We start from the raw sequence: 27,422 nt of genomic DNA, 5'->3' as shown, positions 1-27,422 counted from the left end.
TACAATTATTACTTAACCTATACCTATTATAGGTTGGGTAATAATTGTAATTACGAAGCAATAAGATGCTTATCTTAACATACTAAGTAGGTTAGGTAAGGTCGGTGTTTTCTATGAATCTTTTTAAGGGTATCTATTATGTTAAGTATGTCACCTATGCACATATTTAATAAGTCAATATTGACTTATTAAATTTGCGAGAACGGGTTGGCAGCCACAAATAGCTAATACACAATGTGAACTCAAAGTTCCGAAGGACAAAATAAACCTGTGTAAAGAGTGAAGATTGTCAAAGGGAAGCGCAAGGTATGACTGCATGCCTGTGTGTAGAGACGGAGACATGCGGGGTCTATCACATCATGGATCTTCAGCGCCGCATAGTGCGGCTGCTAGGTAAGAGGGCGCCGACATTCTTGTGGCGCATTTTACGATGGCATACTGGCGCACCAGGAATTTTGTTTCACAAGTTCAGAAAGTCATCAGGTATCCATTCACAATATTTGCCTGCAGGATTGTTAGATAGTAGTGAACACAATCATGATTGTGTTCACTATTGTCTTGGTCTGGTCGGTACATCGACAGAATCGCCTTTCGCAGGTCGGCTTTCAGTCCCCAGAGGTGACGGCTTTTCAGTCCCCAGACACTGTGCATGTGTCCTAGTCCCCAGACACAGTGCATGTGTCCTAGTCCCCAGACACTGCGCATGTGTCCTAGTCCCCAGACACTGTGCATGTGTCCTAGTCCCCAGACACTGCGCATGTGTCCTAGTCCCCAGACACTGCGCATGTGTCCTAGTCCCCAGACACTGTGCATGTGTCCTAGTCCCCAGACACAGTTCATGTGTCCTAGTCCCCAGACACTGTGCATGTGTCCTAGTCCCCAGACACTGCACATGTGTCCTAGTCCCCAGACACTGCGCATGTGTCCTAGTCCCCAGACACTGCGCATGTGTCCTAGTCCCCAGACACTGCGCATGTGTCCTAGTCCCCAGACACTGCGCATGTGTCCTAGTCCCCAGACACTGCGCATGTGTCCTAGTCCCCAGACACAGTGCATGTGTCCTAGTCCCCAGACACTGCGCATGTGTCCTAGTCCCCAGACACTGCGCATGTGTCCTAGTCCCCAGACACTGCGCATGTGTCCTAGTCCCCAGACACTGCGCATGTGTCCTAGTCCCCAGACACTGCGCATGTGTCCTAGTCCCCAGACACTGCGCATGTGTCCTAGTCTCCAGACACTGCGCATGTGTCCTAGTCCCCAGACACTGCGCATGTGTCCTAGTCCCCAGACACTGCGCATGTGTCCTAGTCCCCAGACACTGCGCATGTGTCCTAGTCCCCAGACACTGCGCATGTGTCCTAGTCCCCAGACACTGCGCATGTGTCCTAGTCCCCAGACACTGCGCATGTGTCCTAGTCCCCAGACACTCTGCATGTGTCCTAGTCCCCAGACACTGCGCATGTGTCCTAGTCTCCAGACACTGCGCATGTGTCCTAGTCCCCAGACACTGCGCATGTGTCCTAGTCCCCAGACACTGCGCATGTGTCCTAGTCCCCATGTGTCCCTAGTCCTACAATGTTGAAGTAGACTGCATCCCAGCCACTTGGACCATCGGGGATCGAACGCTGACCTGCAAGACGTGGTGAGGCCGCCCTCCTAAGGTTTTCCCAACGTCATGAAACTGTCGTACTAAAGTGCCCTTATCCTAACCTTCCAGAGGACCGACAACAGAAAACGGGACAGTGTGTCAGTTCCGCGAGCTGCCGCCATTTTCTAGTACGAAAGTTTTTGGCCTTAGATAAAGTGTACGTCAAAATGCGACCTGTTAAAACGGGTTGTATTGTGGCACGTGCAGCCGTGTTAGTGGCGGCACGTGCGGCCGTGCTAGTGGCAGCACGTGCGGCCGTGCTAGTAGCAGCACGTGCGGCCGTGCTAGAGGCAGCACGTGCTAGTGGCAGCAGGTGCGGCCGTGCTAGTAGTAGCACGTGCAGCCGTGTTAGTGGCGGCACGTGCGGCCGTGCTAGTGGCGGCACGTGCGGCCGTGCTAGTGGCAGCACGTGCGGCCGTGCTAGTGGCAGCACGTGCGGCCGTGTTAGTGGCAGCACGTGTGGCCGTGCTAGTGGCAGCACGTGTGGCCGTGCTAGTGGCAGCACGTGCAGCCGTGCTAGTGGCAGCACGTGCGGCCGTGCTAGTGGCAGCACGTGCGGCCGTGTTAGTGGCAGCACGTGCGGCCGTGCTAGTGGCAGCACGTGTGGCCGTGCTAGTGGCAGCACGTGTGGCCGTGCTAGTGGCAGCACGTGCGGCCGTGCTAGTGGCGGCACGTGCGGCCGTGCTAGTAGCAGCACGTGCTGCCGTGCTAGTAGTAGCACGTGCAGCCGTGCTAGTGGCGGCACGTGCGGCCGTGTTAGTGGCGGCACGTGCGGCCGTGCTAGTGGCAGCACGTGCGGCCGTGCTAGTGACAGCACGTGCGACCGTGCTAGTAGCAACAAGTGCGGCCGTGCTAGTGGCAGCACGTGTGGCCGTGCTAGTGACAGCACGTGCGGCCGTGCTAGTAGCAACAAGTGCGGCCGTGCTAGTAGCAACACGTGCGGCCGTGCTAGTAGCAACACGTGCGGCCGTGCTAGTGGCGGCACGTGCGGCCGTGCTAGTGGCAGCACGTGCGGCCGTGCTAGTGGCAGCACGTGCGGCCGTGCTAGTGGCGGCACGTGCGGCCGTGCTAGTGGCAGCACGTGCGGCCGTGCTAGTGGCAGCACGTGCGGCCGTGCTAGTGGCAGCACGTGCGGCCGTGCTAGTGGCAGCACGTGCGGCCGTGCTAGCAACACTCCCATAACAACATTCCACTGTTGTAAGTAGAAGCGCACGACCCCAATCAGCCCACCTAACCCCCTCAAGGCCGAAGAATACAAAACGTCCATATTCCGGTGCTCTAAGTGTTGGTAATACGTCGCGTAAATGACGTCTTGGTGAATACCGTTCAGAATGCGACGAATTAGGTGAGAGGACCGGTTAATCACGCTGAAATTATCTAAGTCATTTTACTAGACAGGTCCCGGAACCAGTTTTGTCGCTCAGTACGTCACGTTTGGCAACATGTTGTAGTTGACCAGACCACACACTAGAAGGTGAAGGGACGACGACGTTTCGGTCCGTCATGGACCATTCTCAAGTCGATTGTGAATGGTCCAGGACGGACCGAAACGTCGTCGTCCCTTCACCTTCTAGTGTGTGGTCTGGTCAACTTACTTTAGCCACGTTATTGTGACTCATCGCCTGCAAAATGGTTGTATTTTGTACGGAGTGGCGAGTGAAGAGAACGGGGGAGGGTTGGACAGAGAGCCAGCAGTAACAGCCAGGTGTGTCAAACTAACAAGCGTCCATTATGAAGTGGTGTTGAACCGTACGAGCCCGGCCACCCAACCCTTGGAGGTAAACATGAAGAGTCTTGACCACTGTGAGAGGACTGGTTTCTGGAGGTCTGTACTTAACCATTCAGCAGCTCTTATACCTGGTGTTGGGGTGATGCAAGAGGAGATGCTACCGTGCACGACCCCCCCCCCCTCGCCTGGCTGGCTAAAACTCCACCCCGGACAAACAACACCTCCCCGTCCCCCCCCCCCCCCACTAACGCCCCCCCTCACTAATACCGCCCCCCCCTCCCCAATCTCTCTCCATCCCAAGACTTGGCCACCTGCCGGCTCATATATTCCATTAGGCGAACTGTTGGCACATAGCCTCGTCCAGGTGTCTGCCTGCATCCCCTCCCTCCCCCCCCCCCTAGTCTCGCCCCCCCCCCTACTCCTGTCTTACCCCTCCCCCCCAATACCCCTGCCCCACCCCTCCCTCCCTCCCTCTTCCTCCGCCCGTTGCTCGGCAAACGCCTCAAGTTTCAACCAGTTTTCAATTTACTACATAAACTTCGATAAAGTAATTTGTCCGTAATCAGACAAAGTACCAGACTCAGTACACAATTATAATTGGCCAAAAATCACAGCAACCAGTCCGGCAACCAGGAGGCCTGGTCGACGACCGGGCCGCGGGGACGCTAAGCCCCGGAAGCACCTCAAGGTAACCATTGTGTGTTCACTCGGGACACTTCAAGAGGATATGTATCTCTGCGGTGAAGTTGTTTTCACTAATCTCATTAAACCTAACACGCACGCCGCCCTAATCTCAAGGACAGGTTCCTTCATTAGTAATAAAGTACCTACCTTTATTTATAGCATTATTATTTTGCTTTGTCGAGAGTACAGATTTGCTCTAATTTAGAGTCGGACTCATTCATCATCTGAAAACAAACGTTCCCAAACGTCTGTAAAGCCGCGAGAATCGAACCTGGGTAGTTGAAGGCTGAGTCCATGGTCACCAGGACGCACAGTAGTTCACAGTATCGGCTCACACACACACTGTCAGTATACTCAACAGTAACACAACCAGCTTCACCTCAACACTCGACCAATACACTGACACACACAACATAGATAATAACAACCTCGTAATAACAAGGACAGATAACATGTTGTACGGGGTCAAGTGTCACAATAGTTGTAGTCTGGATACAATCTGATACAACATCAAGGTCTGGTGGGAGATAAACACCTCATCGGCCGGAAACAGAATGGACATTTATATCCTGTTAAAACCTGAGGCAAATATATAAGTATGCAGCACAAAGCGTCCCGAGTATGACAGTTGCGGGTGTTGGAGAAGTGATGTAGAGTTACCTTGCATTACCTTTGTCCAATTTGGAACTGTGAAACATCTCAAGTTGAGTATCCTACCAGGAAGGTCAACTCTCCTACCAGGAAGGTCAACTCTCCTACCAGGAAGCTCAATTCTCCTACCAGGAAGCTCAACTCTCCTACCAGGAAGCTCAACTCTCCTACCAGGAAGCTCAACTCTCCTACCAGGAAGGTCAACTCTCCTACCAGGAAGGTCAACTCTCCTACCAGGAAGGTCAACTCTCCTACCAGGAAGGTCAACTCTCCTACCAGGAAGCTCAACTCTCCTACCAGGAAGGTCAACTCTCCTACCAGGAAGGTCAACTCTCCTACCAGGAAGCTCAATTCTCCTACCAGGAAGCTCAACTCTCCTACCAGGAAGCTCAACTCTCCTACCAGGAAGCTCAACTCTCCTACCAGGAAGCTCAACTCTCCTACCAGGAAGGTCAACTCTCCTACCAGGAAGGTCAACTCTCCTACCAGGAAGCTCAATTCTCCTACCAGGAAGCTCAACTCTCCTACCAGGAAGCTCAGCTCTCCTACCAGGAAGCTCAACTCTCCTACCAGGAAGGTCAACTCTCCTACCAGGAAGCTCAACTCTCCCACCAGGAAGCTAAACTCTCCTACCAGGAAGCTCAACTCTCCTACCAGGAAGCTCAACTCTCCCACCAGGAAGCTCAACTCTCCCACCAGGAAGCTCAACTCTCCTACCAGGAAGCTGGACTCTCCTACCAGGAAGCTCGACTCTCCTACCAGGAAGCTGGACTCTCCTACCAGGAAGCTCGACTCTCCTACCAGGAAGCTCGACTCTCCTACCAGGAAGCTCAACTCTCCTACCAGGAAGCTGGACTCTCCTACCAGGAAGCTCGACTCTCCTACCAGGAAGCTGGACTCTCCTACCAGGAAGCTCAACTCTCCTACCAGGAAGCTCAACTCTCCTACCAGGAAGCTCAACTCTCCTACCAGGAAGCTCAACTCTCCTACCAGGAAGCTCAACTCTCCCACCAGGAAGCTCAACTCTCCTACCAGGAAGCTCGACTCTCCTACCAGGAAGCTCAACTCTCCTACCAGGAAGCTGGACTCTCCTTCAACAACTATCCTCCACCCCGTGTTCGTGTGTGTAATAAACAAGATGGTACAGGAGTAGACGATGTAGACTCCCGTGAGCACAGGAGTAGACGATGTAGACTCCCGTGAGCACAGGAGTAGACGATGTAGACTCCCGTGAGCACAGGAGTAGACGATGTAGACTTCCGTGAGCACAGGAGTAGACGATGTAGACTCCCGTGAGCACAGGAGTAGACGATGTAGACTCCCGTGAGCACAGGAGTAGACGATGTAGACTCCCGTGAGCACAGGAGTAGACGATGTAGACTCCCGTGAGCACAGGAGTAGACGATGTAGACTCCCGTGAGCACAGGAGTAGACGATGTAGACTCCCGTGAGCACAGGAGTAGACGATGTAGACTCCCGTGAGCACAGGAGTAGACGATGTAGACTCCCGTGAGCACAGGAGTAGACGATGTAGACTCCCGTGAGCACAGGAGTAGACGATGTAGACTCCCGTGAGCACAGGAGTAGACGATGTAGACTTCCGTGAGCACAGGAGTAGACGATGTAGACTTCCGTGAGCACAGGAGTAGACGATGTAGACTCCCGTGAGCACAGGAGTAGACGATGTAGACTCCCGTGAGCACAGGAGTAGACGATGTAGACTCCCGTGAGCACAGGAGTAGACGATGTAGACTCCCGTGAGCACAGGAGTAGACGATGTAGACTCCCGTGAGCACAGGAGTAGACGATGTAGACTCCCGTGAGCACAGGAGTAGACGATGTAGACTCCCGTGAGCACAGGAGTAGACGATGTAGACTCCCGTGAGCACAGGAGTAGACGATGTAGACTCCCGTGAGCACAGGAGTAGACGATGTAGACTCCCGTGAGCACAGGAGTAGACGATGTAGACTCCCGTGAGCACAGGAGTAGACGATGTAGACTCCCGTGAGCACAGGAGTAGACGATGTAGACTCCCGTGAGCACAGGAGTAGACGATGTAGACTCCCGTGAGCACAGGAGTAGACGATGTAGACTCCCGTGAGCACAGGAGTAGACGATGTAGACTCCCGTGAGCACAGGAGTAGACGATGTAGACTCCCGTGAGCACAGGAGTAGACGATGTAGACTCCCGTGAGCACAGAAGTAGACGATGTAGACTCCCGTGAGCACAGGAGTAGACGATGTAGACTCCCGTGAGCACGTCGAGAGCATTCCCATACACCTATTAGTTTTCCCTAGAACATGATACGACAAAAGGTTTACAACTAAGTTTCCGATTACAACTGGGTGAATAGAGGCCAACAGTTATGAATTGGTGCCCAAACGACCTGGCCAGTGATCGAAGCTGGTTGAAATCACTGGCCTGCGTGAGCGAGTGCTATCACTGTCTTTTCACTGTATTTCGCAAAATCTAACCGTTTCCTTAGCTGTTAAAGCCGTTGGAACCCAATCGTCCTCTCTCATTTATGCTATCTTAGAAATAACTAATCCATTGAAGATAGCCAAGTACAGTTAACAGTAGCAGGGCGTTGGTGGCACCTGTGCTCTGAGGTCACCTGTCTTAGAGTCTGGGTCACGGGAAGGCTTCCTGCACAGGAGCCACCACGGGAAGGCTTCCTGCACAGGAGCCACCACGGGAAGGCTTCCTGCACAGGAGCCACCACGGGAAGGCTTCCTGCACAGGAGTGAGCCACCACGGGAAGGCTTCCTGCACAGGAGTGAGTCACCACGGGAAGGCTTCCTGCACAGGAGTGAGCCACCACGGGAAGGCTTCCTGCACAGGAGTGAGCCACCACGGGAAGGCTTCCTGCACAGGAGTGAGCCACCACGGGAAGGCTTCCTGCACAGGAGTGAGCCACCACGGGAAGGCTTCCTGCACAGGAGTGAGCCACCACGGGAAGGCTTCCTGCACAGGAGTGAGCCACCACGGGAAGGCTTCCTGCACAGGAGTGAGCCACCACGGGAAGGCTTCCTGCACAGGAGTGAGCCACCACGGGAAGGCTTCCTGCACAGGAGTGAGCCACCACGGGAAGGCTTCCTGCACAGGAGTGAGCCACCACGGGAAGGCTTCCTGCACAGGAGTGAGCCATGCATCTGGCTCTGCCACCATTATGGGTTGGTGAGTTATGAGACAACAGTCCCACACAGCCATTGGTGCTCCCGTGACGGCCAGCGCACATCAGCACGCGCACATTTACATGCACAAGCGCAGCAGTGAGTGACGACCTGGGGCCAGATTCACGAAGCAGTTACGCAAGCAGTCACGAAACCTGTACATCTTTCCTCAATCTTTGACGGCATTGGTTACATTTATTAAACAGTTTACAAGCGTGAAAACTTGTCAAATAACTGTTGTTATTGTTATAAACAGCCTCCTGGTGCTTCGGGGCCCATTAACTGTTTAATAATTGTAAACAAAGCCGCTAAAGATTGAGAAAAGATGTATAGGTTCGTAAGTGCTTGCGTAACTGCTTCGTGAATCTGGTCGCAATTCTGATTTTGAATTCTACAGTTAACAATAGACTCGGAATACACCCGTCCTCCTAATAGAACGTCGCATTTTGACGTATACTCTACCTAAGGCCAAAATTCGTCGTATTAGAAAAATAGCGGATCGCGAAATAAGGATACTATATGTCCCGTTTTCTGTTGCTAGGTCCTCTGGTAGGTTAGGATAAGGTACTTTAGTACGACATTTTCCTGATGATGGGAAACCTTTGGTGCACAGGCTGCAGGATACACCCCACGGTACACTCGAGGCACTCGAGAAGACTTAGTGTTTCTATATAATATTGTTTTTAATGTGGTAAAAGCTTAGTTCTTAAGGATCGATAAAAGTCTACGAGTATTCAGACATTGGGCTTTGAACTAGTATACTTGACACAATGTGGAAGATCAGGTCATTAAAGCGACACCAGAGGTGACAGGAGTGTCTAGATAACATCCCAGGTGACATATCAGTATCGTAGATTTAAAGAGACAGAAGGAGCAGGTCGACATGGTCGCTCTGTCCCCCCCGGGGCCCGTCCACCGCTGCCCGCTACTCTTATGCTCCTTCCCGGGCCCCCTGGAGGCGGGGCATGCGCACTAGCCCCCTACATCTCCAGTACTCAACCGCCCTCGTCTTTTCCGTATCATTTAATATTTGTTTACATGCTTCAAAGTCACTCATTTTGGAGGCACATTCTCCAGAGGATGACTACTTTAACACCGTCACAAGACATGTTTGGCGAGCGGGGTGAAAGTTTAGAGAGAAGCACAATGTGTGAGATTATGAGGTGGTGGTTGGCTGGGGTGAGTGATAGTGTGAGGCGCAGGTACACGCTGGACCCGTTGGTGCAGGTGACTCATAAGGCAAGAGGTGCCCGGGGCTACCTACACCACGGCGGCGCCTCAGACTGTGTGGTGGTGGTGGGCCCGCGTGCCCGGGGCTACCTACACCTCGGCGGCGCCTCAGACTGTGTGGTGGGCCCGCGTGCCCGGGGCTACCTACACCTCGGCGGCGCCTCAGACTGTGTGGTAGGCCCGCGTGCCCGGGGCTACCTACACCACGGCGGCGCCTCAGACTGTGTGGTGGTGGTGGGCCCGCGTGCCCGGGGCTACCTACACCACGGCGGCGCCTCAGACTGTGTGGTGGTGGTGGTGGGCCCGCGTGCCCGGGGCTACCTACACCACGGCGGCGCCTCAGACTGTGTGGTGGGCCCGCGTGCCCGGGGCTACCTACACCTCGGCGGCGCCTCAGACTGTGTGGTGGTGGGCCCGCGTGCCCGGGGCTACCTACACCTCGGCGGCGCCTCAGACTGTGTGGTGGTGGTGGGCCCGCGTGCCCGGGGCTACCTACACCACGGAGGCGCCTCAGACTGTGTGGTGGTGGGCCCGCGTGCCTGGGGCTACCTACACCACGGCGGCGCCTCAGACTGCGTGGTGGGCCCGCGTGCCCGGGGCTACCTACACCACGGCGGCGCCTCAGACTGTGTGGTGGTGGGCCCGCGTGCCCGGGGCTACCTACACCACGGCGGCGCCTCAGACTGTGTGGTGGTGGTGGGCCCGCGTGCCCGGGGCTACCTACACCACGGCGGCGCCTCAGACTGTGTGGTGGTGGTGGGCCCGCGTGCCCGGGGCTACCTACACCACGGCGGCGCCTCAGACTGTGTGGTGGTGGTGGGCCCGCGTGCCCGGGGCTACCTACACCACGGCGGCGCCTCAGACTGTGTGGTGGTGGTGGGCCCGCGTGCCCGGGGCTACCTACACCTCGGCGGCGCCTCAGACTGTGTGGTGGTGGTGGGCCCGCGTGCCCGGGGCTACCTACACCTCGCCGGCGCCTCAGACTGTGTGGTGGTGGTGGGCCCGCGTGCCCGGGGCTACCTACACCTCGGCGGCGCCTCAGACTGTGTGGTGGTGGTGGGCCCGCGTGCCCGGGGCTACCTACACCACGGCGGCGCCTCAGACTGTGTGGTGGTGGTGGGCCCGCGTGCCCGGGGCTACCTACACCTCGGCGGCGCCTCAGACTGTGTGGTGGTGGTGGGCCCGCGTGCCCGGGGCTACCTACACCACGGCGGCGCCTCACACTGTGGGCCCACGTGCCCCGGGCACTCTTATCTCCTCTGCACACCGGCTGCTACTTCACTATACTTTTGTTATCATTATCTCTCTTATCACTAGACATACCAGGAGCAAGTGCAGCAGTGTTTGTGTCGATACTTGTAGGCGAGGTTGTGAAGAGGTTGTGAATTAAGAGGTTGAGGAGTGGTTGTGAAGAGGTTGTGGAGTGGTTGTGAAGAGGTTGTGAGGGTTGTGAAGAGGTTGTGAGGGTTGTGAAGAGGTTGTGGAGGGTTGTGAAGAGGTTGTGTAGGGTTGTGAAGAGGTTGTGAGGGTTGTGAAGAGGTTGAGAGGGTTGTGAAGAGGTTGTGAAGAGGTTGAGGAGTGGTTGTGAAGAGGTTGTGAAGAGGCTGAGGAGTGGTTGTGAAGAGGTTGTGAAGAGGCTGAGGAGAGGTTGTGAAGAGGTTGAGTAGTGGTTGTGAAGAGGTTGAGGAGTGGTTGTGAAGAGGTTGAGGAGTGGTTGTGAAGAGGTTGAGGAGTGGTTGTGAAGAGGTTGAGGAGTGGTTGTGAAGAGGTTGAGGAGTGGTTGTGAAGAGGTTGAGGAGTGGTTGTGAAGAGGTTGAGGAGTGGTTGTGAAGAGGTTGAGGAGTGGTTGTGAAGAGGTTGAGGAGTGGTTGTGAAGAGGTTGTGAAGAGGCTGAGGAGAGGTTGTGAAGAGGTTGAGTAGTGGTTGTGAAGAGGTTGAGGAGTGGTTGTGAAGAGGTTGAGGAGTGGTTGTGAAGAGGTTGAGGAGTGGTTGTGAAGAGGTTGAGGAGTGGTTGTGAAGAGGTTGAGGAGTGGTTGTGAAGAGGTTGAGGAGTGGTTGTGAAGAGGTTGAGTAGTGGTTGTGAAGAGGTTGAGGAGAGGTTGTGAAGAGGTTGAGTAGTGGTTGTGAAGAGGTTGAGGAGAGGTTGTGAAGAGGTTGAGTAGTGGTTGTGAAGAGGTTGAGGAGTGGTTGTGAAGAGGTTGAGGAGTGGTTGTGAAGAGGTTGAGTAGTGGTTGTGAAGAGGTTGAGGAGAGGTTGTGAAGAGGTTGAGTAGTGGTTGTGAAGAGGTTGAGGAGAGGTTGTGAAGAGGTTGAGTAGTGGTTGTGAAGAGGTTGAGGAGTGGTTGTGAAGAGGTTGAGGAGTGGTTGTGAAGAGGTTGAGTAGTGGTTGTGAAGAGGTTGAGGAGAGGTTGTGAAGAGGTTGAGTAGTGGTTGTGAAGAGGTTGAGGAGAGGTTGTGAAGAGGTTGAGTAGTGGTTGTGAAGAGGTTGTGGAGTGGTTGTGAAGAGGTTGAGTAGTGGTTGTGAAGAGGTTGAGGAGTGGTTGTGAAGAGGTTGAGTAGTGGTTGTGAAGAGGTTGTGGAGTGGTTGTGAAGAGGTTGAGGAGTGGTTGTGAAGAGGTTGAGTAGTGGTTGTGAAGAGGTTGAGGAGTGGTTGTGAAGAGGTTGAGGAGTGGTTGTGAAGAGGTTGAGGAGAGGTTGTGAAGAGGTTGAGGAGTGGTTGTGAAGAGGTTGAGGAGTGGTTGTGAAGAGGTTGAGGAGAGGTTGTGAAGAGGTTGAGGAGTGGTTGTGAAGAGGTTGAGTAGTGGTTGTGAAGAGGTTGTGAAGAGGTTGAGGAGTGGTTGTGAAGAGGTTGAGGAGTGGTTGTGAAGAGGTTGAGGAGAGGTTGTGAAGAGGTTGAGTAGTGGTTGTGAAGAGGTTGTGAAGAGGTTGAGGAGTGGTTGTGAAGAGGTTGAGGAGTGGTTGTGAAGAGGTTGAGGAGAGGTTGTGAAGAGGTTGAGGAGTGGTTGTGAAGAGGTTGAGTAGTGGTTGTGAAGAGGTTGTGAAGAGGTTGAGGAGTGGTTGTGAAGAGGTTGAGTAGTGGTTGTGAAGAGGTTGTGAAGAGGTTGAGGAGTGGTTGTGAAGAGGTTGAGGAGTGGTTGTGAAGAGGTTGAGGAGAGGTTGTGAAGAGGTTGAGGAGTGGTTGTGAAGAGGTTGAGTAGTGGTTGTGAAGAGGTTGTGAAGAGGTTGAGGAGTGGTTGTGAAGAGGTTGAGGAGTGGTTGTGAAGAGGTTGAGGAGAGGTTGTGAAGAGGTTGAGGAGTGGTTGTGAAGAGGTTGAGTAGTGGTTGTGAAGAGGTTGTGAAGAGGTTGAGGAGTGGTTGTGAAGAGGTTGAGTAGTGGTTGTGAAGAGGTTGTGAAGAGGTTGAGGAGTGGTTGTGAAGAGGTTGAGGAGTGGTTGTGAAGAGGTTGAGGAGAGGTTGTGAAGAGGTTGAGGAGTGGTTGTGAAGAGGTTGAGTAGTGGTTGTGAAGAGGTTGAGGAGTGGTTGTGAAGAGGTTGAGGAGTGGTTGTGAAGAGGTTGAGGTGTGGTGTTGAGTGTGGGGTGTTTACAAGGTGCGTGTGGTGGTGGTGGTGGTGGAGGGTGCAGCCTGCTACCCCGCCACACCTCTAATTGAGGCTCTCAGAGCTCCTAACGTAATGAGAAGATTCTCCTTCCTCCATCTCGCCCTCTCTTCTCTTTCCTATCTTTCGTGCCCTCTCCTCGTTTATCACCCTTCTCCCCCCCTCTTCCCGTTCACTACCTCCCTCCCCCAGTACTCTCTCCCCCTCCCTCCCCCAGTACTCTCTCCCCCTCCCTCCCCCAGTACTCTCTCCCCCTCCCTCCCCCAGTACTCTCTCCCCCTCCCTCCCCCAGTACTCTCTCCCCCTCCCTCCCCCAGTACTCTCTCCCCCTCCCTCCCCCAGTACTCTCTCCCCCTCCCTCCCCCAGTACTCTCTCCCCCTCCCTCCCCCAGTACTCTCTCCCCCTCCCTCCCCCAGTACTCTCTCCCCCTCCCTCCCCCAGTACTCTCTCCCCCTCCCTCCCCCAGTACTCTCTCCCCCTCCCTCCCCCAGTACTCTCTCCCCCTCCCTCCCCCAGTACTCTCTCCCCCTCCCTCCCCCAGTACTCTCTCCCCCTCCCTCCCTCAGTACTCTCTCCCCCTCCCTCCCCAGTACTGTGTGCCTGGCGGCGTCACCGTAGCAGGGAAGGCCACCTGCCCAATCACCTCCACCAGTACAAACAGGTTCTTGGCGGGACGGCTCCGAGTACTGTCTCGTACCGGAGGCTCTGGTCCCTTCTGGTCAATGTGTTATAATATTGCAGCCGTGTAATGGGATCGAACCCTCATCTCTAGTCTCCTCAGACACATACCGACTGAACCACGATGTGTTCATACGTATCTTGATCAATAATATCAAAATAATTATAATGAGGTTTTTATTATCAATAAAAATAGTAGGCTTAGAATATTTATATTAGGTAAATACAAGAGTGTGTACGAGGCACACTAAGGTACTATAGGTACTAAGATAACCTAAGATAAGATAACGAGGCCAGTACACCGCACAGGTATGGAAGGCCTGACTTGTGAGGCACGATAGTTTGACTTGAGAAAGTGCAGAGGTTTGTGATTAGATTATTACTAGAATTAAGAAGCTAGAAGAAAGGTGACATGATCACTACTTCAGAGATTCCGACGATAAGACATGGCAGACTAGGATAGTGTTTTCAATGCGAGATGTAAGACATGACATTGACGGAAGCTGGAAATGTTGGGAAATCCTCGTACCCTGTTCCATACCCATCCCGTGGGCGGTGTACAAGTGGTGGGCAGCCCATACCCATCCCGTGGGCGGTGTACAAGTGGTGGGCAGCCCATACCCATCCCGTGGGCGGTGTACAAGTGATGGGCAGCTCATACCCATCCCGTGGGCGATGTACAAGTGGTGGGCAGCCCATACCCATCCCGTGGGCGGTGTACAAGTGGTGGGCAGCTCATACCCATCCCGTGGGCGGTGTACAAGTGGTGGGCAGCCCATATCCATCCCGTGGACGGTGTACAAGTGGTGGGCAGCCCATACCCATCCCGTGGGCGGTGTACAAGTGGTGGGCAGCCCATACCCATCCCGTGGACGGTGTACAAGTGGTGGGCAGCCCATACCCATCCCGTGGGCGGTGTACAAGTGGTGGGCAGCCCATACCCATCCCGTGGGCGGTGTACAAGTGGTGGTCAGCCCATACCCATCCCGTGGACGGTGTACAAGTGGTGGGCAGCCCATACCCATCCCGTGGGCCATGTACAAGTGGTGGGCAGCCCATACCCATCCCGTGGGCGGTGTACAAGTGGTGGGCAGCCCATACCCATCCCGTGGGCGGTGTATAAGTGGTAGGCAGCCCATACCCATCCAAAGGTCGGTGTACAAGTGGTGAGCAGCCCATACCCATCCCGTGGGCGGTGTACAAGTGGTGGGCAGCCCATACCCATCCCGTGGGCGGTGTACAAGTGGTGGGCAGCCCATACCCATCCCGTGGGCGGTGTACAAGTGGTGGGCAGCCCATACCCATCCCGTGGGCGGTGTACAAGTGGTGGGCAGCCCTATACCCATCCAAAGGTCGGTGTACAAGTGGTGGGCAGCCCATACCCATCCCGTGGGCGGTGTACAAGTGGTGGGCAGCCCTATACCCATCCCGTGGGCGGTGTACAAGTGGTGGGCAGCCTTGGTCAACACTGCCCCCGGCCCCTGCCCACTCTTGTGTTAACTTACCTCTAACGGCTATAACCGCCTTGCTGAGGGCTATAACCGCCTTGCTGAGGGCTATAACCGCCTTGCTGAGGGCTATAACCGCCTTGCTGAGGGCTATAACCGCCTTGCTGAGGGCTATAACCGCCTTGCTGAGGGCTATAACCGCCTTGCTGAGGGCTATAACCGCCTTGCTGAGGGCTATAACCGCCTTGCTGAGGGCTATAACCGCCTTGCTGAGGGCTATAACCGCCTTGCTGAGGGCTATAACCGCCTTGCTGAGGGCTATAACCGCCTTGCTGAGGGCTATAACCGCCTTGCTGAGGGCTGATGTGTGGGTATATGGAGTGTGCGGTGGTGTAGGTGTGCGTGCAGGGTTGAGCTTCACCTCCTGGGACCCTGCGCTCTCTTAGTCTAATGCTCTTATTATTATCTCTTTTCCTTTACATTATTATCATTTAAAAATAGATGTGTCTTTAAGATGTGCCTTACGGTCTTTCTTGGACCATTATCAGGTCGTGTAGCAGAAGAGAGGAAGGTTATCTTGAGATGATTTCGGGGCTTAGTGTCCCCCGCGGCCCGGTCCTCGACTAGGTCTCCACCCCCCAGGAAGCCGCCCGTGACGGCTGACTAACTCCCAGGTACCTATTTTACTGCTAGGTAACAGGGGCATCAGGGTGAAAGAAACATTTTGCTTATTTGTCCCCGCCTCCACCGGGGATCGAACCCGGAACCTTAGGACTACGAATCCGAAGCGCTGTCCACCCAGCTGTCAGGCGCAGATAAGAGAAATGTAAGAATAGGGTAAGAAAAAGACCCTTGACCCTATCAGGGGTTAGTCGCTTCAGTTCACCCGCGGGGACAGGCAGCCTGTACATATATAAGCTAGGCTTATACTGGGGTCTCTCCCCCCCCAAGTGGAACTATTTTAACACCCCCCCCCCCCGAGTGCAACTCCACAATAGTTAACCAGGTACTATTGCTAGAGGAACGGGGGGGGGCTACCTACCTACCTTGAGGCTACCTTGAGGTGCTTCCGGGGCTTAGTGTCCCCGCGGCCCGGTCGTCGACCAGGCCTCCTGGTTGCTGGACTGATCAACCAGGCTGTTAGACGCGGCTGCTCGCAGCCTGACGTATGAGTCACAGCCTGGTTGATCAGGTATCCTTTGGAGGTGCTTATCCAGTTCTCTCTTGAACACTGTGAGGGGTTTGCCAGTTATGCCCCTTATGTGTAGTGGAAGCGTGTTGAACAGTCTCGGGCCTCTGATGTTGATAGAGTTCTCTCTCAGAGTACCTGTTGCACCTCTGCTTTTCAACGGGGGTATTCTGCACATCCTGCCATGTCTTCTGGTCTCATGTGGTGTTATTTCTGTGTGCAGGTTTGGGACCAGCCCCTCAATTATTTTCCACGTGTAAATTATTATGTATCTCTCCCGCCTGCGCTCAAGGGAGTACAGATTTAGGCTCTTTAGTCGGTCCCAGTAATTTAGATGTTTTACTGAGTGGATTCTAGCAGTAAAGGATCTCTGCACGCTCTCTAGGTCAGCAATTTCTCCAGCTTTGAAAGGGGCTGTCATTGTGCAGCAGTACTCCACTCTAGAGAGCACAAGCGTTTTGAAAAGTATCATCATCGGTATAGCATCTCTAGTGTGAAAAGTTCTTGTTATCCAACCTGTCATTTTTCTTGCAGTTGTGACGGCTACTTTATTGTGTTCTTTAAAGGTAAGGTCTTCCGACATGAGTACACCCAGGTCCTTTACATTGCCTTTTCGTTCTATGTTATGATTTGCCTGCGTTTTGTACGTGGTTCCTGTTTTTATGTTTTCAATTTTTCCGTAGCGCATGAGCTGAAACTTATCCTCGTTGAGTACCATATTATTTTCTGTAGCCCATAGAAAGACCTGATCAACATCTGATTGGAGGTTTGCCGTGTCCTCTATGTTGCCAACTCTCATGAAAATCCTAGTGTCATCTGCAAAGGATGATACAGTGCTATAGGTTGTGTTCTGGTCTATGTCCGATATGAGGATGAGAAAAAGTACTGGAGCAAGCACAGTACCCTGGGGGACTGAGCTCTTCACGGTTGATGGGCTGGATTTTATTTTGTTGACTATTACACATTGGGTTCTGTCAGTCAGGAAATTGTAGATCCATCTGCCTATTTTCCCGGTAATTCCTTTTGAACGCATTTTATGTGCAATAACACCATGGTCACATTTATCAAAAGCTTTTGCGAAATCTGTGTAAATTACATCAGCGTTTTGTTTGTCTTCCATAGCATCTAATGCCATATCATAGTGGTCCAGCAACTGCGACAGGCAAGAGCGCCCTGTTCTGAAACCATGTTGTCCGGGGTTATGGAGATGCTGTGATTCCATGTATTTTGTGATCTTACTTCTTAGCACTCTCTCAAAAATTTTTATGATGTGCGATGTTAGTGCTATCGGTCTGTAATTTTTTGCCTCTGCCTTATTTCCTCCTTTATGGAGTGGTGCTATCTCTGCTGTTTTTAGTATGTCAGGGATAACGCCAGTATCTAGGCTTTGTCTCCACAGAATGTGAAGGGCCTGCGATAGTGGTTTTTTACAGTTCTTGATGAATATGGAGTTCCAAGAATCCGGGCCTGGTGCAGAGTGCATAGGCATACTGTTTATGGCTTCTTCAAAATCTAGTGGGGATAGGGCGACGTCTGATATGTGATTTGATGTTGGTATCATATCCATGAAAAATGGGGGGGGGGGGGCATTAGGGAAACCAAACGTGCCCAACCACTTCTGTTCCCCCTCGGGATTCGAACTCGGGATTCCCGATTCGAGAACGAATTCAACTGCACTACCGTATCTTATCACGAACTTGTACTGAAAGGTACATTATTTTATGTTTATATTTTGGTGAACAAGTTCCCAGCTGTTGAACCACTGAACAAGTTCCCAGCTGTTGAACCACTGAACAAGTTCCCAGCTGTTGAACCACTGAACAAGTTCCCAGCTGTTGAACCACTGAACAAGTTCCCAGCTGTTGAACCACTGAACAAGCTCCCAGCTGTTGAACCACTGAACAAGTTCCCAGCTGTTGAACCACTGAACAAGTTCCCAGCTGTTGAACCACTGAACAAGTTCCCAGCTGTTGAACCACTGAACAAGCTCCCAGCTGTTGAACCACTGAACAAGCTCCCAGCAGTTGAACCACTGAACAAGTTCCCAGCTGTTGAACCACTGAACAAGCTCCCAGCTGTTGAACCACTGAACAAGCTCCCAGCTGTTGAACCACTGAACAAGCTCCCAGCTGTTGAACCACTGAACAAGCTCCCAGCTGTTGAACCACTGAACAAGCTCCCAGCTGTTGAACCACTGAACAAGTTCCCAATTGTTGAACCACTGAACAAGCTCCCAGTTGTTGAACCACTGAACAAGCTCCCAGCTGTTGAACCACTGAACAAGCTCCCAGCTGTTGAACCACTGAACAAGTTCCCAGCTGTTGAACCACTGAACAAGTTCCCAGCTGTTGAACCACTGAACAAGTTCCCAGCTGTTGAACCACTGAACAAGTTCCCAGCTGTTGAACCACTGAACAAGCTCCCAGCAGTTGAACCACTGAACAAGCTCCCAGCAGTTGAACCACTGAACAAGCTCCCAGCAGTTGAACCACTGAACAAGCTCCCAGCTGTTGAACCACTGAACAAGCTCCCAGCTGTTGAACCACTGAACAAGCTCCCAGTTGTTGAACCACTGAACAAGCTCCCAGTTGTTGAACCACTGAACAAGCTCCCAGCTGTTGAACCACTGAACAAGCTCCCAGTTGTTGAACCACTGAACAAGCTCCCAGCTGTTGAACCACTGAACAAGCTCCCAGTTGTTGAACCACTGAACAAGTTCCCAGCTGTTGATCCACTGAACAAGCTCCCAGCTGTTGAACCACTGAACAAGTTCCCAATTGTTGAACCACTGAACAAGCTCCCAGCTGTTGAACAACTGTGAACAAGTTCACAGTTGCAGAGTGCGCCTGCAAGAGATGAGAGTGATGACTAGAGATAAGTTCCGTCATCTTGTTGAATAGTGATGCCGTCTGGATGCCTGATAACAGTACTGTACTCTAAACATATACTCATTCCCGGTTATTGCTATCAGACCACGAGCAACACCTGTGGAAAAAAAGAAGTTTGTAGATAACATACAAGGGGGAAGATAACAGGGTGTAGGGTAAATTACAGGAAGATGGATCTAGGAAAAGGTGAGGGTAATGTCGGTCTATTTCGGCCAGTCGTTAGTCAACACGCTAAGGCAGTTTTCTTGTTAGGAGAGAAGACAGGTGATGGTTGGCGCCGCGGGCCCTACACCTGTGGTTGGCGCCGCGGGCCCTACACCTGTGGTTGGCGCCGCGGGCCCTACACCTGTGGTTGGCGCCGCGGGCCCTACACCTGTGGTTGGCGCCGCGGGCCCTACACCTGTGGTTGGCTACTGTTAGGACCCGCCCAGGACCTGTCCTCCACCCCGCTACCTGTTGTGTGGGGACTGTCCTCCACCCCACTACCTGTTGCGTGGGGGACTGTCCTCCACCCCACTACCTGTTGTGTGGGGACTGTCCTCCACCCCACTACCTGTTGCGTGGGGACTGTCCTCCACCCCACTACCTGTTGTGTGGGGACTGTCCTCCACCCCGCTACCTGTTGTGTGGGGACTGTCCTCCACCCCACTACCTGTTGTGTGGGGGACTGTCCTCCACCCCACTACCTGTTGTGTGGGGGACTGTCCTCCACCCCACTACCTATTGTGTGGGGACTGTCCTCCACCCCGCTACCTGTTGTGTGGGGACTGTCCTCCACCCCACTACCTGTTGTGTGGGGGACTGTCCTCCACCCCACTACCTGTTGCGTGGGGACTGTCCTCCACCCCACTACCTGTTGTGTGGGGACTGTCCTCCACCCCGCTACCTGTTGTGTGGGGACTGTCCTCCACCCCACTACCTGTTGTGTGGGGGACTGTCCTCCACCCCACTACCTGTTGTGTGGGGGACTGTCCTCCACCCCACTACCTGTTGTGTGGGGGACTGTCCTCCGCCCCACTACCTGTTGTGTGGGGACTGTCCTCCACCCCACTACCTGTTGTGTGGGGGACTGTCCTCCACCCCACTACCTGTTGTGTGGGGGACTGTCCTCCGCCCCACTACCTGTTGTGTGGGGACTGTCCTCCACCCCACTACCTGTTGTGTGGGGGACTGTCCTCCACCCCACTACCTGTTGCGTGGATATTATTTTATGAAGTATATTTATTAATCTGATTTAAGCCTAACCTTTTTTGTTTTTCTTACCCTCTTATTCTTACATTATCCCATTCGCACCTTTCATCCTGTTCTTACCTTTCACCTTTCTCTTACCTTCTTCTAGGAATTACCTTCTTTTAAGTGCTCTTCACCTCACTCCTTATTTTTTGGCTGTTCCTTCCTCTCTTCCTTTCACACCGACTCTAAATCATCGCTCCAGGCATTGTTATCCAGGCAACACAGAGATAATATACAACTCCTCACAGATATCTAACATATAGGAAAAGAAGCCCATAATCTATGGCTGTCAATCACCCTAAACTGGATACTAAGTCACACTGGCATAGATGGTAATGAAGAGGCAGACTCACTACCAGAACCTGTCGCTGCTCTACCTGTTGTACAGGTTCAAATACCTCCAAGTTGTTCACAGATTAAGGAACAAATCAAGAAGAAAATATTCCCAACTATCAAAAGTGGCCACAGAGCCACAGTAGCGGAAGGAAGATCCACTGCGATATGGTACGAACAAGCCACTGGGTACTACTCTTTCAAGCCTGACAAAAAGATATCCAGAGACATTGCAGTAGCCATACACAGACTCAGACTTGGTTACAAGTGCTGCTGGGAGGTAATGAACCCAATAGTTAAAGAGTGTCATATCTGTGGCACAGAAGCAGAGGCGCCACTATTGCACTACTTACTGGAATGTGAAGCTACTGAAGCCCTGCGCATCAAACTCAACATTAATCCAACGACAACAGCTGCATTACATGCACATTCCACAGCGACTACAATGATTAGAAAAGCCGTTGAGGAATGGGACTCACTAGTGAACATTCTGCACCTACATCCGCCACCAAGATAATGCTATTAAAAAAAGACTAAAACCAGTGCACTAAAACAGAAGTGGAAAAGAAACAGGGAAAAAGGAGGAAACCCCACCTCCTCCATTTAAAACTTTGACCCAAATATCACAGTAACAAAGTTATCGCGAATAACCGAACTCAATTACGGGCTCACCATATCCCGTGCTACATGGACATTCCGTTCTGAGTAGCTAAATCTAAAACAACAACAACTCTCTTCCTATTTTAATGGGCTATTCATGCCCATGCCACCTTTAGGGTGGCTTAATCTTCTTCAATCAATCTCTCGTCCTCACACAGGACTTGATAATGATCTAGGAGGGACCGAGACGTTTCTCCACCTTCGGCTGTGAATCTGTTGTTCATAATGTGTTCACATTCTTGCAAGAATGTGAACGAGAAGAGAACAGGTTCATTACGAGGTTCTCTGTGACTAATATGTTCATATACAACTTTCTCTCAATCTGTCTCTCTTAAACAAACAAAAATATATTTTTGCCTTGCTAGTAACGTGCGGACGGAGGCGACGCCCCCAGCCTCCCCCAGGCCGGTGGTTAGTGAAGCTCAATATTACTTACTGTTATAATTGTGGCTAATGCGTCGCATTTTTAACGGATTACCTGGTTGATACCTGGTTGATGGGGTTCTGGGAGTTGTTCTACTGCCCAAGCCCGGCCCGAGGCCAGGCTTGACTTGTGAGAGTTTGGTCCACCAGGCTGTTGCTTGGAGCGGCCCGCAGGCCCACATACCCACCACAGCCCGGGTGATCCGGATTGTTTGGTTCCGTTATAACTATCCTCCGCACGGGGTTGAGAGGACGGGTTCGTACCCTTGGGTTATCTTGAGTTGATTTCGGGGCTTTAGTGTCTCCGCGGCCCAGTCCTCGACCAGGCCTCCACCCCCAGGAAGCAGCCCGTGACAGGTGACTAACTCCCAGGTACCTATTTTACTGCTAGGTAACAGGGGCATAGGGTGAAAGAAACTCTGCCCATCGTTTCTCGCCGGCGCCCGGGATCGAACCCGGGACCACAGGATCACGTGTCCAGCGTGCTGTCCGCTCGGCCGGCCGGACACACATCATTCATATCATGCTCCGATAAGACACCTGTCAATCTTCCCTTAGACGTATACTTTCCTTATACATCCACAATAACGGGGTTTAATGGCCATGCTAGTGCTGAAGAAGGCGGGTCATCGCTGTAGGCTGGCATCGTCAGGCTGCGAACAGCCGCGTCCAACAGCCTAGTTAACCAGGGGTCAGATTCACAAAGCAGTTACGCAAGTACTTACAAACGTGCACATCTTTGCTCAACCTTTGACGGCTTTGGTTACATTTATTAAACAGTTTACAAGCATGAAAACTTGCCAATCAACTGTTGTTATTGTTATAAACAGCCTCCTGGTGCTTCGGAGCTCATTAACTGTTTAATAATTGTAAACAAAGCCGCCAAAGATTGAGAAAAGATGTACAGGTTCGTAAGTACTTGCGTAACTGCTTCGTGATTCTAGCCCCAGTCCCGCAACGAGGAGACCTGGTCGACGACCGGGCCGCGGGGACGCTGAGCTCCGAAATCCTCTCAAGGTAGGGCCAAGGTGTGGCACGAGACGTGGCCTAGATGACTCCGTACTCTACACAGCATGGACACACCTTGAGGAGAACAGGTTGGGCAAAGTTTCACACGGTCCTAAGAGGCGGGAAGGAGGAAGGGGAAGCCATTACGACTATATAGCACTGGGAAGGGGTCAGGATAAGCACTTGGGATGGGACGGGGGTAAAGGAATGGTGCCCAACCACTTCGGGGATGGTCAGGGATAGCCTCGATGCTCCCATATAATTATTAAGTCTGACGGCCATAGTGTGAATGGGAAGCTGCACCAGCTGCTCCCTCTCATGGCCTCCTGGGACCTTGTTGGCCTCCTAGGACCTTGTTGGTCTCCTAGGACCTTGTTGGCCTCCTGGGACCTTGTTGGTCTCCTGGGACCTTGTTGGTCTCCTGGGACCTTGTTGGCCTCCTGGGACCTTGTTGGCCTCCTGGGACCTTGTTGGCCTCCTGGGACCTTGTTGGCCTCCTGGGACCTTGTTGGCCTCCCGGGACCTTGTTGGCCTCCTGGGACCTTGTTGGTCTCCTAGGACCTTGTTGGCCTCCTGGGACCTTGTTGGTCTCCTGGGACCATGTTGGCCTCCTGGGACCATGTTGGCCTCCTGGGACCATGTTGGCCTCCTGGGACCTTGTTGGTCTCCTGGGACCTTGTTGGTCTCCTCGGACCTTGTTGGCCTCCTGGGACCTTGTTGGACTCCTGGGACCTTGTTGGTCTCCTAGGACCTTGTTGGCCTCCTGGGACCTTGTTGGTCTCCTAGGACCTTGTTGGCCTCCTGGGACCTTGTTGGTCTCCTAGGACCTTGTTGGCCTCCTGGGACCTTGTTGGTCTCCTGGGACCTTGTTGGCCTCCTGGGACCTTGTTGGTCTCCTAGGACCTTGTTGGCCTCCTGGGACCTTGTTGGTCTCCTGGGACCATGTTGGCCTCCTGGGACCTTGTTGGCCCCCAGGAGACCCCAGTGAGTGTTGTGACCCCAGGAGACCCCAGAGAAAGTGTTGTGACCCCAGGAGACCCCAGAGAAAGTGTTGTGACCCCAGGAGACCCCAGAGAAAGTGTTGTGACCCCAGGAGACCCCAGAGAAAGTGTTGTGACCCCAGGAGACCCCAGTGAGTGTTGTGACCCCAGGAGACCCCCGGAGAAAGTGTTGTGAGCGCGTGAGGCATCAACACCCACTATTGACGCCTGTAATTAACAAGTATAGGAGAATGCTTCGCCCCGACCTTCATCCCTCTGGCTTAGTTGATGATGGGGGGCTGGGGCCCACCCCACCCCCTCCTTCTCCCCCTCCACTACCACCCCCTCCCTCTGTCCCCCCTCCACCACCACAACTACCACCCCCTCCCTCTATCCTCCCTCTACCACCACAACTACCACCCCCTCCCTCTGTCCCCGCTCCACCACCACAACTGCCACCCCCTCCCTCTATCCCCCCTCCACCACCACAACTACCACCCCCTCCCTCTATCCCCCCTCTACCACCACAACTACCACCCCCTCCCTCTATCCCCCCTCTACCACCACAACTACCACCCCCTCCCTCTATCCCCCTCCACCACCACAACTACCACCCCCTCCCTCTATCCCCCCTCTACCACCACAACTACCACCCCCTCCCTCTATCCCCCTCCACCACCACAACTACCACCCCCTCCCTCTATCCCCCCTCTACCACCACAACTACCACCCCCTCCCTCTGTCACCCCTCCACCACCACTACCTCCCCCTCCCTCTATCCCCCACCACCACCACAACTACCACCCCCTCCCTCTATCCCCCACCACCACCACAACTACCACCCCCTCCCTCTATCCCCCACCACCACCACAACTACCACCCCCTCCCTCTATCCCCCACCACCACCACAACTACCACCCCCTCCCTCTATCCCCCACCACCACCACAACTACCACCCCCTCCCTCTATCCCCCTCCACCACCACAACTACCACCCCCTCCCTCTATCCCCCCTCTACCACCACAACTACCACCCCCTCCCTCTATCCCCCTCCACCACCACAACTACCACCCCCTCCCTCTATCCCCCACCACAACCACAACTACCACCCCCTCCCTCTATCGCCCACCACAACCTCTTCAACATTGTAAATCTACTTCGTTCACTTGTGGTTAAGTGCTCAATAGCCCACTACACAATAAGTAGTGCAACTGAGCACTATCCACGGAGGACGGGTAATATATATATATATATATATATATATATATATATATATATATATATATATATATATATATATATATATATATATATATTAAGGGCCTCTGTGACGCGAGTCTACCTCCTGGGGCCAGTCATTCTTGAGTGCCACCAAAAATAATCAGTTATGGCTTATCATATTTTGGATTTGCGTGTACAGTTTTGTTAGTGTTGAGCGAGGTAGTTGCTGGACTAACTCACTATGCCATCCCGGGACCCTAGTGTGTCATTCCTAATATTACTTCTACAGATATTAACATTCAATCCGTTATCGCACTTTCTTACAGTCAATATTGACTCATTAAATACGTGCATATGTGACATACTAATTTTTTGTGACTATTTTAATTTACCTTGAAAAGCTTCATAGAAAACACCGACCTTACCTAACCTTCTTAGTATGTTAAGATAAGCATCTTATTGCTTCGTAATTACTAAGAAGAATTACTAAGTAACTACGTAACTACTAAGATTAACATACTAAGAAGGTTAGGTAAGGCCGGTGTTTTATATGAAGCTTTTCAAAGTAAACTAAAATAGTCACAAAAAATTAGTATGTCACATATGCACGTATTTAATAAGTCAATATTGACTATACGAAAGTGCGAGAACGGATTGTAAGAACACTGTAAACATCTTGAGCACCTGAAATGGTTTTAAAAATCCCTACATGTTTATGTTTGTTTACTGCGTGAGGAACAACAGTGTGTGTGGGAGAGACAGAGAGGGAGAGAGAGAGGGAGGGAGAGAGAGAGAGAGGGAGAGAGAGAGGGAGAGAGAGAGAGAGAGAGGGAGAGAGAGGGAGAGAGAGAGGGAGAGAGAGAGAGGGAGAGAGAGAGGGAGAGAGAGAGAGAGAGAGAGAGAGAGAGAGAGAGAGAGAGAGAGAGGGGAGAGAGACGGCCGGAGGGGGGGGGGGGGAGGTTATTAAATAGTTTAGCTTACCAGCGCCTAGTTAGCAGACTTATCAGTGGTCGTGAAGGCCAAGAAACAGAGAGGGTATTTTGCGGTATTGTGAACAACTAGGTCAACATCTTCTGTCTTCTTCCTCCTCAAGGTGGTGGGGGGGTGTACTCACCTAGAGGTGCTTGTTGGGTCGAGCTGGGTTCCTAGTCCCGCCTTACGAACGTTCATAGAATAGTAGAATGACTCATTTCTCTCGCTTTTATCGTATTTACTATTTAAAACTTTGAATCGAATTAGCTTCAGCAATTTCTACGTTTAACCTGTCTCACATATTGACCGCTCTGACACTGAGAAAGTTCTTTTCTGAGTAAATGTGTCTCATTTGCTCTCTAGTTTGCATCATTGACTCGACTTCGGGAACCGGTCGGCCGAGCGGACAGCACGCTGGACTTGTGATTCCTGTGGTCCTGGGTTCGATCCCAGGCGCCGGCGAGAAACAATGGGCAGAGTTTCTTTCACTTTATGCCCCTGTTACCTAGCAGTAAAATAGGTACCTGGGTGTTAGTCAGCTGTCACGGGCTGCTTCCTGGGGTTGGAGGCCTGGTCGAGGACCGGGCCGCGGGGACACTAAAGCCCCGAAATCATCTCAAGATAACCTCAAGATAACCCCCCCCCTCTCGTTCTGTTGTTCGAACAGCAGTTCTACGCTACTTTGTCTACCTTGTCAATCTCCCGTACAATCTTATCTTCTTATCATAGCCTTCTACTTGTGTGTTATCTATTTGTGTCTCCAGAATTAAGTTTTGGTTCTCGGGCCCCTCCTTCTGAACCGATAGGTGCTCTATTGGCTTATTTTTCTCTATCATATCTACTTTTGAAAACATGAATGTAATTTTTTTCTACAACGTGGCCATTTAGTTCATACCATTTTCCCTAGTACACCTACGGTAAAAGAATAATTTATAACATTTCTGCCTGTCATTAGTTTTTCAAGTTTCCTTCCATAGCTCATTTGTTCTTTTTCTGCTCCTCGAGATCATCATCTTTTTCCACCCTGTCAATCCCACCAAAGTATTTTGTATGTCAGTTACTTTTCTATATATAACTGGCCCAGTTCTGTCAGTCTTCGAAGCCCATCTCACGTAATCTGGAAGGAGCCTCGTCGCAAATTGCTGTACCTTCTCATGTTTCAATGTGTGGTTTTGGAGACGGAGCTTCTCAATGGACTGGAGACTGAACAGTCCGTAATCTTGAAGATCCCGTGATAGTTCCTCCTGTCTTGATTTTCCATTATCAGTATTAATGTTCAGGAATGCCAGAGATTCTTGTCGACAGGTTCAGAACCCTTGCTACTACCTCCGCCGGCCCGGGCGGCATCCATTTACCTATGTCGTAGCTCCAGGAAGGGTCACAGAGGCCGCCCTGGCTGTGTCTCACCGGTATGACATAGACTGAAGAGCCAGTCGTACCCACAAGCTCGTGCATTGCAACATTGACCTCTTCTCTGTGGCTCAAACTTCACCTCTGCACCAGTCATTGTCACCTTAATGTCACCTGTCTTTATTACCTCAAACAAGCAAGAAGTAAAGTCCCCATTGCATTACTCGTCTCAAGAAAATATCATAAGAGTATTACAAATATATTTATACAATGTATCCAAGATTATATGCTTTTAAGAGAGATTAAAATGATCAAATATATAACTA

At 52.3% G+C, this 27,422-nt stretch overlaps 3 protein-coding genes across 3 annotated transcripts; 2 read left to right on the top strand and 1 right to left on the bottom strand.

Moving 5' to 3' along the window:
- Nucleotides 1-649: 649 nt before the first annotated feature.
- Nucleotides 650-1,582, top strand: LOC138369978 (histone-lysine N-methyltransferase 2D-like). Its single transcript, XM_069333739.1, has one exon. It carries the CDS (start codon nucleotides 650-652, stop codon nucleotides 1,580-1,582), a length of 933 nt encoding a protein of 310 aa, XP_069189840.1.
- An 8,808-nt stretch (nucleotides 1,583-10,390) lies between these two features.
- Nucleotides 10,391-13,500, bottom strand: LOC123765672 (nuclear pore complex protein DDB_G0274915-like). Its single transcript, XM_069333738.1, has 2 exons — nucleotides 13,474-13,500; nucleotides 10,391-12,757 (listed from the first exon to the last, which is right to left on the bottom strand). Exons 1-2 carry the CDS (start codon nucleotides 13,498-13,500, stop codon nucleotides 10,391-10,393), a joined length of 2,394 nt encoding a protein of 797 aa, XP_069189839.1.
- Nucleotides 13,501-15,353: 1,853 nt separating this feature from the next.
- On the top strand, nucleotides 15,354-18,849 carry LOC123765673 (homeobox-like protein HDP1). The gene is made up of 2 exons (XM_069333737.1): nucleotides 15,354-15,410; nucleotides 17,773-18,849. Exons 1-2 carry the CDS (start codon nucleotides 15,354-15,356, stop codon nucleotides 18,847-18,849), a joined length of 1,134 nt encoding a protein of 377 aa, XP_069189838.1.
- The last annotated feature ends 8,573 nt before the right edge of the window (nucleotides 18,850-27,422 follow it).

Source organism: Procambarus clarkii, chromosome 30, assembly GCF_040958095.1.
Source record: "Procambarus clarkii isolate CNS0578487 chromosome 30, FALCON_Pclarkii_2.0, whole genome shotgun sequence".
Classification (NCBI taxonomy): Eukaryota; Metazoa; Arthropoda; class Malacostraca; order Decapoda; family Cambaridae; genus Procambarus; species Procambarus clarkii.
The sequence above is the reverse complement of the archived record's forward strand: the minus strand, read 5'-3'. Positions and strand labels throughout refer to the sequence as shown.